At 49.7% G+C, this 12304-nt stretch overlaps 4 protein-coding genes across 4 annotated transcripts; 3 read left to right on the forward strand and 1 right to left on the reverse strand.

The window, feature by feature from the left end:
• Positions 1 to 699: 699 nt before the first annotated feature.
• Positions 700 to 1518, reverse strand: LBRM_13_1540 (pyrroline-5-carboxylate reductase; the record flags this gene model as incomplete). Its single annotated transcript, XM_001563244.1, has 1 exon — positions 700 to 1518. The coding sequence occupies one exon, from the start codon at positions 1516 to 1518 to the stop codon at positions 700 to 702; it is 819 nt and encodes a 272-aa protein (XP_001563294.1).
• Positions 1519 to 4138: 2620 nt separating this feature from the next.
• LBRM_13_1550 (conserved hypothetical protein) lies at positions 4139 to 5227 on the forward strand (the record flags this gene model as incomplete). The annotated part of the gene is made up of 1 exon (XM_001563245.2): positions 4139 to 5227. The coding sequence occupies one exon, from the start codon at positions 4139 to 4141 to the stop codon at positions 5225 to 5227; it is 1089 nt and encodes a 362-aa protein (XP_001563295.2).
• A 1631-nt stretch (positions 5228 to 6858) lies between these two features.
• LBRM_13_1560 (hypothetical protein, unknown function) lies at positions 6859 to 8247 on the forward strand (the record flags this gene model as incomplete). The annotated part of the gene is made up of 1 exon (XM_001563246.1): positions 6859 to 8247. The coding sequence occupies one exon, from the start codon at positions 6859 to 6861 to the stop codon at positions 8245 to 8247; it is 1389 nt and encodes a 462-aa protein (XP_001563296.1).
• Positions 8248 to 10889: 2642 nt separating this feature from the next.
• On the forward strand, positions 10890 to 12026 carry LBRM_13_1570 (hypothetical protein; the record flags this gene model as incomplete). The annotated part of the gene is made up of 1 exon (XM_001563247.1): positions 10890 to 12026. One exon carries the CDS (start codon positions 10890 to 10892, stop codon positions 12024 to 12026), a length of 1137 nt encoding a protein of 378 aa, XP_001563297.1.
• Positions 12027 to 12304: the final 278 nt, after the last annotated feature.

A 12304-nucleotide genomic window follows, 5' to 3' on the forward strand; every position in this document is an offset into this window, starting at 1 on the left:
CAAAATATGTGAGAGTGTGACAGAGGTTATAGAAACAAATAAAAAAAAAAAAAACGTAACCGAAAAGAAAACAGGGAAGAAGAGAGTGAAAGCATTGAGACGAGAGGTGCATATGATACTAATCTTCACTTCATCCATAAGCGTAGAATCGTACGCGCATATTTCCATCTCGATTTTTTTTTATCCATGTGCACTGTTGCTGTGAAGAATGCAGATGATTCTGTGCAAGTTAAATTAAACGGAAACATGGACGAGTGAAAAAAAAAAAGAAAAGCGCTAGGAGCTCTTCCTTTTGCTTCTGCTTCTATTTTCTTTGTGTGTCACCATTTTACTTTCTGTGCGTCTTTGCCATAATATACCCATAACTGTTGTTTCTTCCTTCAGGGCCACACACAAAAACAGAATATGAAAAACAATCTCCGTAGAGCGTACAGAGTGATTTTGAACAAGATTCCCTTTTCGAAAACTATACCTGTCACTTGTTGCTAATTTACCAATACCCGTTTTCTTCCTGTCGTTAAAGTCAAGAAATACTCATCACATGAAAACACCGTTATGTACGTATTACTTTCCACAAAGAAAATAAATAGTTGCAAACAGTTTACCACAAAAGCAGAGAAACACAGCATTTTTTTGCGCTCAGAGTACACATATCAACCAACAAAAAGGGAGATCAGAAAAAAAAAAAAAAGACGAGCTTCACTCGCTGTACACCTTCTCAAATTCCTTTGATTTCTCCATACAATGGATCATCGCTTCAATAACCGACGAGCGCATCCCCCCTTTCTCCAGATAACGAACCGCCTCGATGGTTGTACCACCAGGAGAGCAAACCATATCCTTCAGAGCACCAGGTGTCTTGCCGCTCTCTTGCAGCATCTTTGCCGCACCGAGAACAGCCTGGGCAGCCATTTCATATGATTGTCCACGGGGAATGCCACCACGCACTGCACCGTCGCTGAGCGCCTCCATAAACATAAAAACGTAAGCCGGGGAAGACCCAGCCACACCGACGACTCCGTGAATCGCAGACTCCGCCACAACGTAGACCTTACCAATTGCACTGAAGAGCTTTACCACTGCCGCCTCATCATCAGGCGTCACAGCAGAGTTACTAGTTACTGATATGACTCCCTCGCCGACGAGCGAAGGAATATTCGGCATAACGCGCAGTACTTTAGTATTCGGTGGGCAGTGGTTCTCGATCGTTGAAATGCGTACACCAGCTGCCATGGAAATAATTAGCTTGCATTGTGTTATATTCTCCTTGATCATTTCCAACACTGGTACAATACCGTACGGCTTCACGCCCAGCATAATAATATCGGACCTTTCAGTCAGCTCAGCAGCGCACACGCTATTCACCCCATATGTGGATACCAAATGTTCATTCGAGGCCGCAGTACGATTGCAAATAAAAGTATTCTCTGACCTGAGAACATTTGCCTTCAACAAACCAGCCATGATGCACTCACCCATGTTGCCGCATCCCAAGAATCCAATCTTTTGCTCCGCCATCTTACCCGTTACTAAACTCTCCTTGTAAAGAAGAAAACCTACTCTACGATGGGATGGTTCACCCAACAGTATCTACACGTACTTCAGAAATATATGACACAGCAGATTATGCACTACCTCCGATTTGAGAGCAAGAGCACAGGGCAGGAATGAAACTTCTGAGAAAGGTTATGAGGTTACATGGCCAAAAAAAATAAACACCGTGCTTCATAAGCGGCGTGCGAAACTCTAAGAGCTTAAAAGGCACAAATTGGTGGTGCCTGGAAGGGACCCTACCGTTACTTGTCGAGAACAGTTTCAAACATCTGCTTAGAGACGTGTCGCTTCACTATATTCCAGCGAAATGTGCTCGCTTCTACGCACTTTTGTCTCCTTAGCAGCTTCCAATTTTATGAGAATACTGCACTTCTTATCGGTAAAGCCTTTGAAGGACAGAAATATGGAACACATTTAAAGAAATGCACTGGGAGACCATTGCATTCTCCATTAGCAATGATGGATAGCCCAGTTTCTTCTTTGTCACAAGTACACCATCAAAAACTCAATGAGACACCGGACTGCAAAAGATCGCACACTGATCTCAGGGGTGGGTCACTGGAAGCCAGAGGGTAGCATCAAGCATCACCACCAATAATTTACCTGCGCACTAACAACTCGCGAAAAGAATCATGAGTTGTTGACGCCAAATGTGAGCACAGGAACTGCGCATGTCAACTCGCGGTGCACACCAGCGTGAAACACCGTGCACTTTCCTTCTCACACCTCTCTCAATATCATCACCTTTGGTCTCTGCATTGTTTTTCCACAACAAAATTCACAAGGGAACTCTACGCTTCCTGCTCCTTCTGCTGCCGTGCATGAAGCCCCCCCCCCCTTACCCTCGCACAAAAGGTTTTGACAACGGCATACCAAGACGCTTTTCTCGTGCGAAACAGCACAACTCCATCAAGGAACACGTCAGTCCAGCCAAGACACCTGCAAACATCCATTGACTGTGCATTGCTGTGTGTAAAACAGCGGCGCAACTGAAACAATGAAATTCTTGAGATATCCGCACGCGCCATCCCATTCGACTCCGCTGGCATCTCTGTTCAAGTGCCAAACGGCACAGATCCCTTTGGCATGAAAGGAAAGAGGGGCTTCTGCCAAACGATAAGCATTATGCACTCCAGTGCTTATCCCTGCCCCCCTCCCATCTCGCGAGTTTCCATTTCTATGAAAGACCGAGCCAGTCTGACTCACCTTCGATAGGGCTCTTGAATAAGACCGCCCACAAAAACATCAACCTGTTCCTTTTTTCCGCTATCCAAGGACCTCTTGTTGCAGTGGTGAATCCGTGGGGCGGGGCGAGAAACAACCGCTTATCCATCAGTCGACACCCCGCGTTAAGAAATAGATAATGCCGAAACAAAAAAATGACAAGAAAGATGCTTGATGGCGTACGCCATTGCAATAGCGGAAAGCGCGTTCACTCAACCTTCACCATAATGCCGTTTTCCGATTCTCTTTCATACCTACGGTAAGTTCCCCCCCCCCAAAACACTCAGGCGCAGCAAACATCACCTCTCTTTCCATCCGTGGGTGGCCGTGAGGAGCAGCTTTTGCTTCGTTGTCTCCGTGTCAAGAAGATGAAAACAAGAGCCACACCAATACACCTTCATTGGCCGACGTTGTGACATTTGAAAATGATTGTGACAGTGCGTCTTTACAATTTATTCTTTCCACCCTGTTCTCCCTACGTCTCCCTCTTTCTCACACCTCGCGCATGCGCTAGTTGGCCAAAAAAAGACACCAGGTTTTGGATGCTACAACAGCTTCCTTTTTCTCCGAAAGCTTCTTTTCTTCCTTGGGAAACCAAGCATCCCCTGGGATTTACATTTCCACTCACTTCCTACCACCAAAATGAGTGGCACATGCGAGAAAAAGGGTCCTCTGGAGCGGCTGTCCAACGCACATCAGCGAAACACATCGATTTGGCCTCTTGGTACTTGGTATTTTTGGTATGATATGCGGATCTCTCGGCAGCTCCACGATTAACCTCGTCTCCGGCTCTTTCCAGGAGCGGTACTCACTCTCCCAGCGCGATTTGAGCACAATAACAACCACCGGTACGGTGGTCGGGTATGTGATGCTTCCGTACTCATTTCTGTACGATTACTTCGGCCCGTTTCCTATTGCTGCTCTTTCCACATTTGTTTTTCCTCTCGGAGCCCTGCTTGTTGCTCTGTGCTTTGAGGAAGTCATTGTGGTCAACATCGTGAGACTAGCTGTGTTTTACTCCCTCATGAACGTGGGTACCTCGTTCTTTGACCTCTCCTCTTGCATAACAATTCTGAGCTACTTTCCAGTAAACAGAGACCCTATCGTTGCGTTTCTCAAAACGTTTATCGGCCTTGGCTCTGCTATTGTGGGAAGCATGTATCAGGATTTTTTGGCGGCGTGCCGCAACACTTCTTCTATTTCTTGATGGCGTCGGCAATCATCGTCGGCATGCTGGGTATTTTTTTTTCCGCGTCTTCCAGCATACCACCTGACAGGTTACCAGGAATCTCACCTTTCACTAGAGGAAAAGACGCAGCGACTAGCATCCAAGGCGCAGTTCCTGAAGCAGAAGCCGCCAATGTGGCGATTCTACTACGGTTTCGTGCTGATGCTCGTGCTCATTGCCTTCCTGCCTCTCACGACAGCCCTTGTGGACAACCTGCATCTTGGAAGCAAAGAGAAACTGATCTTTGCCATTATCACCACCATCATAACTTCTGGCTTTCTTGTGATCGCGGTTCCTGCGAAGCTGTTTCAGTGTGCTTCTTGTAATTTGTCTTCTGGCGGCACCTTTGACGATCTTGACCAGCAGGAGCGGACACCGCGCAGCAGCAGTGATAGTGTCCAGAAGACACTTCCTCTCGACCAACCAACAGTCTTGGAAGAGAGTGTGTACACAGAGATCGACTACATCGCGCCACAGTACCAAACATCCTTCCTCCAGAATCTTCTCTCCGTCAACTTGTGGGCACACTGGTGGACTTCGTTCTGCATTGTCGGTGCTGAGGGTGAGGTCCTGAACAATGCCAGTTACATCTTTGGTGCTTTGGCTGGCGAGAAAACTTCCACATCCACCCGCACACTTCTCACCGTCCTTAGCGGTGTCGGCAGTGCAGCTGGTCGGCTGCTTATGTCGTACTTTGAGGCATGGTCGCAGATGCGCCCAGCAGAGAAGCGGATTCCACTGACAATTGCGCTGTTCATTCCTACCACGTCGATCATCATCGCTATTGTGCTGTTTCTCGCTCTACCCAAGCAGGCGCTTCCCGTCCCGTACGTTATCGCGGCCATTGGTAACGGTTTCCTCGCCGCGACTACAATCCTAATCACGCGCATCATCTATGCAAAGGACCCTGCGAAACACTACCACTTCTGCTTCTTGTCAACTGCCGCTTCGTCCATCGCCCTCAACCGCTTCCTCTACGGTGAGTGGTATACGGTTCAGGCAGAGAAGCTTGACCACTCTCTTTTCTGCACAAGCCGCAAGTGCGTCCAGACACCGCTCATTGTGCTGCTCGGCTTGGCATGCAGCGCTTTTGCATCGAACATCATAGTCCACCTCACCTATCGCCGCTACAGCGAGCGCGCTCTTTCTGAACGTCAACGTCTCCGCAGCGAGAACTCCCAGAGTACGGGGCCGCTCGACAATGGCCAACGGCAGCTGTGACTGTAGTTGTGATTGGTCCCATCCGCATACGGGTGTGCGAATTTGAGGAAGAAGACACCATGCAGACCACTGCATTCAAAACTGTTTTCTTCTCCCAAAAGGACCATGTAGTTCATGTGCTTGTAATAGCATCGGCTACTTTTGCTGATCTGAAGGACTGGTTAATTCATCCTTATCATCACTATACAGGAGAGCTATCACCGACAAAGCGCCAGCCCCTTTTTTGTTTCCCCTCCACGGCACCATAAACACACGGGCTTGTTTCTCAAGCAATAGGTAATGCACTGTGGAGACAAGGGTTGTGTCTTATATGAATGTATAACTAGTAGTTTATTTCCCTGTTTGCTCCTTTCTTATTTCCCGAATTAATGGGAGTGAAGAGATTACAGAGCGCCCGGGTGTGTGGATGTAGCTATCCCTTTGCACTTGTAGAGTGTGCTATCCACAGCTGCCCTCGGCGTAAGCCTGCTCCTTTTGACTCTCGTTCACTCTCCCAGCCCTTCTCTCCGTATTCGTTACAAGATTCCTGAGAAGGGAAAAAACTATTGCTGAGTGTATGACGAGTGTGCAGCGAAGACTACTTCTACATGGTATCTCCACCCGTGCATAGGCACGCAGTCCCATTTTCTTGACACAGGTAGGGGAGATGCTATGAGGTAACAGTCTTTACATTTCCATGGTGTCGCCCTCGCCTCTAGGGTCATATTTTGCTTCAGGGCAGCCTTTCTAAGTGGAGCTAGTTCTTTTTCGAATATATATCCGCGATCACCCTTTCCCGACTTCCTTTCTGCGTATGTAGAAACAGTTGAGTTGTACAAAGAAGAGAGACCGTTATTGCTTTCTACATTTTTGACTCGTTGCTTTCTTCTTGCTTCCAGTTGCATTCAAGAAGTGACACAGGCTCAATCGGTAACAAAAAACTGAAGAATGGGTGAAAGTCATCTCCTCGTTTTCTGTTCGAGCGTGTTCCCCTCGACAATGGCTTTGTGAGAGAAGCAAGTCGGCGCCGCCTTTAAGAAGGTGGCATCCGCTAACACAGCATGTGCGTTACATACAAACGATGTGGCCTTCTTCTTGTTGCTGACCTATTCCGTTCTTTTGTGAGCCCCTGCAAGGGATCGTCGACACAGAAACGCTGCAGCCTCTTCACATTGCTCGTTTTAGGAGAAGCACGCAAACCACCCAAAGCGAAACTGCTTTAGCTCCTTCTCCCTTTCACCGATACTACCTCCATCAAATCTGAGCAATAAAATATTGGTGCATTCACCACGAAAAGAAAAACTCTATGTTTTCTCAAGCGACATCGCGAGTACGTGGCACAGAAAAAAGTAGCTTTCTGGTCATTGCCAGGGCGAACTATGAAGAGCAAGACGCCGTTAGATTCCCTCTCGAGGAAGTGTAGACTGTATTGAGTAGTCTAGTGCACGAAGAGTCAGGATTGTTTTCCCAGGTTGTTCCAGAAACACTGATCCGAGTCTCTCCACAACGTGACTCTAGGCTCAGAAACAAGGATTGCCAGGGTCTCTTCAGCACTTCCTTCCCCTTTCTTCGTCCGTTTCTCTCCTTCACGTCGCATTTTTCTACCTACATGGGCCCAAATGTACAGTGCCTATTCACACCGGACAGATGCGATGGACATTTGGATAACGAAGCTGCGGCAGGCCCACACGTGCCTCTTGGCGGATGACGCGTACCGGAACAGCACCATGAAGCCTCAGCGACTTCTCGGGCGCCTAGAAGGGGATGCTCTGGTGGAGATCCTTAAGTTTGCACCTGACAATTTACGTCTCACACTTGCTGCTGTGAGTCCAAAAGCTCGCTTGTTTTCCGAACTGCTGGAATCGCGACTGCCGACGAATCTGCGCCTTCTCCTCGACGACTCCACTGTGATGCATGAGCTTGTATGTGAAGCTGCTGATGTGTCGTGCGTTCAGCCGCTGACCACAGTGACTTGGTGGATTGAGAAGTGCGGCATCTTCGTATCGGTCCGAGGCGACAAGACGGCCTTAGCGCTGCTCGCTTCGTCTCGCTTAAGGCCCATCCTAAGGAGTATTAGTCTTTCGCTCCTTGTACATGTGTGTCCCATTCCAACGGATGTCGCACTCCACCTGGAGAGAATTGACATGTGCGGCGAAGCCTTTGCCTCGCTCTCTGCAAACTTTTCCCAAATGGTGCAGCTGAGAGAGCTGCACGTTGCGCACTGCACAAGTGCCGCACTTCTGCGACTCTCTCAGTTGCCTGGCCTCCTAATGCTTAGCATCGAATCAAGGATCGGCGTAGCATCGCTCGACAACACGAACGTCGCAGAGAACCCCCAACAGAACCTCGACCGAGTAGACGAGATTGACATGCGTCGGCTGGCTTCTGCTCACTCCCTGCAGCACCTTCGTTTAAGTGGCAGTGGGCTGTCCGTGATGACTGGCTTCGACTGTTGCGCGTCTCTCGCTACCGTCACTGTTATAAACTGTGGACGACTCCTCTCCCTGTCGGCGCTAGCCCACGCCAATAATTTGAGGACCATATCCATCTCCTGGTCTGGCGTGCGTGACCTGGGAGGACTCTCCTCATGTGCGTGCCTGGAACGCATTTCTATTGATACATGCAGAGAAGTGGAGAGTTTGGCTGCTCTGGCTGGTGCGCCGCGACTACGGGAGGTGGACGTGTTTTGCAGCGGTGTGCGCGACGTTAATGGGCTGTCATCGTGCCCTTGCCTCGAAACCCTTCGCGTGGCGGCGTGTCGGCTTGTCACGGATTTGTCCCCCTTAGCTGGTGCGCCACGCCTTCGAATCATTGATGCATCCTTTAGCGCTGTGAGAAACCTTCGGGGTTTGGGTACATGCCCCTCCCTTGAGGTTTTGCGCCTGGATGCGTGCGTTGCAGTCGAGGACTTGAGTCCACTGGCTGACGCACCACGTCTCAAGTGTGTCTTCGTCAAGGGACTGGACCACGCAGCGCTCTTATACCCGTTAAGCCTTATGCCAAAGATTTTTCCTACCGCGGCAGCTGAGAGCCTTCAGTGATGCGCAGCACTGGCGAGGGAGCCCATAGCACGGGGCTCTCTGCCAGTAATTGTCACCTTTGCCGACCATTTTCCATCTGACATGCATGGAGAATCGCAAAGCGGATTTCTTTGTTATGGCACATCCTGCTGCACATTGCCAGGTGCGCCGCGTTACGTGTGGTGTCCAGCCTCATGGATACTGTTTCCAGATGTAATGAACCTGTGAGTACCGCTCCCCTGAGCTATCGGCCAGAGAAGAGTGGTACTCCCTGAGCAACGTGTGTTTTACTATTCGTTTTTCTTGTTTTCAGTGCTGTGCGTGTAGTGGGGGTACCTGAAGCACCTTTGCGTTGGCTGGAGTGCCCCCACTAAGCGATACTTGCACAAGAGCTCCGACACCTGCTACCTTTGAGTCCCACTGCCCACACCCACTCTCACACACGTCCTGAGAAAACCACTTTGTATCTGTTCCCGCGCAACAATGGGGTAACACTGCGCCCTTCACCACTTGCTTTCTTCCTGATAACCCCGCGCCGATAGTCAACCCTCACTCCTCTTATTTGTGCACTAAAGTCTCAAAGCAGTCTAATCCAAAGGTGCTCGTCTCCCTTATGGTTGGTTCGGTAATCTCCCCCAGAGAGCCACAAAGACCGCTTCTCACTAGCACCGAGATTTTTCTTGTTTGCACCACCTCTATGCAATGTAGGGAGTGGACCAGGAAGACTTGGGGCAAACACGGGTCAAATGTTCTAGACCACACGGTCTAGTCGCTGTGTCGCTCTTGTGCAAGCAGCCTTTGTCAGCGAGTCTCCCTTCTACTTGATAGGCGAAGGGCGACGCAGGACCTGTCGTAGTGCGCGCCGCTCTTTAGTTCTTGGATCCACAAGTACAATCGTTCATCCTCCATGCTCTTCTCTATTCACCTCTTTTTTTGTACTCTCTCCGCCGCAGTTTACCTCAGATCAGGTGCACCCGATTTTTTTTCCACCTTGCTCTAAAGGCTGCAGCTGCTTGCATCGACTGGCACGCCCTCAATATGTTTTCACCCCAATCCACCGCCCACAGTTGGTGAACAAAGGAGTCCTCAATCCTCTTCATTGCACTCAATTGATCCAAGTAAGCTGTTCAGTGAAATTGGACGACCTATACACCTCGACGCCGCCGAGGGTTTCTCAGCTACCTTTTTCTAAGGCAACACTCTCTCTGGTTTCTCCACTATCACACGTCATCGAAGATACGCACATGCAGGCGTTCTTATGCTGCCAAGTACATCATATACCATAGCCGAGCACGAATGGGCGTGCAAACAAAATCCTGAAAGACCAGCGCATGCCTCCTCTCACTTCAACACTGCTTCAGCCCCAAGTGCGCTGGAGGGTGCAGTTCTAAACAAAGACTGTCGTTCTTGGTAGTGACAGCTGGCACCTCATAGAGCAACAGAAGCGACTCGCAAAACGAAAAATCGACATGCCCCAGTCCGCAGAAGCTGCCAACAATCGCTGATTCCACTTCGTTCGTTTCGTGAACGGCAGCGGACTTGGACAACGTCGTACATCGCATTCATCAACAATCCGCTGTCTGTATGCAGGTGGTGCACGCTCTTTGCGTGGCAGAAAGCATACCTGGCGTCCTTTCCTATTAGCCTAGCGCCACAAATCTTGAGGGGCTTCTCGATCAGCCGCCATGCGAAGCGGTAAGCCGGTGAGATCAGATACGCTTGGCAAAGCTCACCTTTTTTTCCATCGGCACAGGCTGCACAGCAAAGAACCCACTATGTTTCTCTCCCCCGCAAGGGCGCCGTATGCCCCTCTGCGACTTCTACATGCCTCCCAGGAGCAGATAGATGTACTGCCGTTCATAATCCGGAGAGCGTACAGAAGGGGATGACTCGCATTGTGGTATCCGTAAGTGGTTCTAGCGTGAGAAGAACGCTTAGTGCTTCCCTCAGCTTTCCCCCGTCCTCCAAAACTGATGATCTGTCTGAACATCCTAGCAGTGTTGAAGTGACATAGCTTCAGGTGCATCAGCCAAATCTTTCCTTCACCATCACCTCATTCAGCTCAATCCAGCGCCTTCATAAAGCTAGCATGTGCTGCCGCTGTCATTTTTTTGTAGTTACGCCTAACGTTGTCTTCCGTCTTCCCTGCATCGTGGATAAATCATTCCGAAACAACATGCTGCCATGCTTCATTCCTCTGAAAAACCCCTGAACACCGCTATACACTCGCAGTTGCACTCATTTCTCCCGGCAGATACAAACTACAGATTGGAGCTAGGGTATTTTTTACCAACCATTCACACCACCACCACGCCTCCTCCTACGGGACCGCGGCATTAGGGCTAGGGTACACGGGTTAGGGTTAGGGTTCCATTGGCGGCGTGTAAAACCACAAAGGCAATCGAATGGCACTTGACCTTATAGTTGGCGGGGTCAAATTTGTCTGGGCAAAAGAACTGGAAGGGGGATGGGGGTGGTTGGTGGGATGTGGTGTTGGATTTGCGAAAATATATAGGCTGGGTGCCATAAATTTCCCTACGTGGAAATTACGGTCCCAGGTCGGAAATGTGTGTTTCGGATGAATGCCTACTTTCTATTGTCCCTTAATTTCTTCTCCAATGTGTTATTCTTAAAATGAAGTAATCACACACTAAGTGGTGTTGATGCGGCCCGCAACGAAAAAACGCCTACACAGAATTAAACGATCCTCCCGACACATACTCCAATCCCTGCGACAAAAGCGCACGTTTTCCCTTTCCACCGACTCACCTGCATCGGAAATGTCCGACAACCACGAACGCCTCACAGAGGCAGAGCTGGACACAACTCTAAAAGTTTACCTTTCGCACAAAGCAACCCGTCCCATGGCGGAATTCGTAAAGAAGCAATACATGGAGGGAAGCTTGAGCACAAAAGAGTTCCTGAAGTGGACAGCGGTGATGACGGAATCTTTGTTGGAAACAACCAGCGAAAAAGGAGCCCCAACAACAGACATCAAGAAGGTGATGGACATGGAAGATAAGTGGAAAGAAACATGGGAAGAAATCAAAGCCGTGAAGGACCCGTTGGAGGGGTGCAAATTCAAGATGGAATCGGCAATTCTAGCACATCAGATGTCCCCAATGGTCGCCGCAACCGCTACGATTCTGCTGGGGTTGGCAGGGACAGAGTCGCAACAGGCTAGCTCTCAAGAGCGAATTGCCGCATGGTTTTCCATGTTTGTTGAGGAGGCGTGCTCGTCGCGATTGCTTGCGTACAATGTGCAAGTCGCCGAATCCATCGCAGGAGGGATGCGACAATGGCGTAAAGTGTTGACACGGTTGGACGCACCTCTCGTTCCGGAAACGGAACGACTTGCGCACCTTAACTGTATCACACTGGAGGCGGCACAGAACGAGAAACAGCGGATCGCAAAAGGGATCGAAGGAGGAGGCACGCACACGACACGCCCACGTGATATATTTCGGACACCGCCAAGAGACGGCAGCGATCCCCTGGAAGGCGGCGCGCCGTACGCACCCATTATTGGAGCAGATGACTCGCAAGTCGCCGTTTTGGATATGAGCAGCTTCGGTGCCCTCACGGAAGAGTCCCAGCTAAGGATACAGGACACCATTACGCATCTTATGAGGAAACAAAAACCGGCACCGCGAGTTTCAAATAATACCCAGGGATCCTGCAATTATCAAAACAGCGGGAGAGGTGCAGGATACCGAGGCAATTACCGAGGAAATGGCGGAGGTAATCGGCGTGATAGCTATCGCGGAGGCGAAGCGCAGGAGTTCTTTTCGTCCGAATAAAAAAACTAAAGCTCGACAAGACCACCGCCGACGTTTCGAGGAAGGAATCCACACACCACCGAATAAATATATTCGGTGGTGTAAAAGCACTTGCACAAGAAGTGTGGGGCGGTGATATGCGCGAGGGGAAGACATCGAATATCGAACTCGATGTGATCTACAAAGCGTACCTTCCCTGAGAAACGGATCGTTCTGTCGGGCACGATGGTGCACCTTGATTGGAAACGCGCACAACAACTCAAGGCAAAGGTGCACCGCCACGGCGTAGTTATTCCCCT

The sequence above is a fragment of the Leishmania braziliensis genome, chromosome 13, assembly GCF_000002845.2.
Source record: "Leishmania braziliensis MHOM/BR/75/M2904 complete genome, chromosome 13".
In the NCBI taxonomy this organism is placed as follows: Eukaryota; Euglenozoa; class Kinetoplastea; order Trypanosomatida; family Trypanosomatidae; genus Leishmania; species Leishmania braziliensis.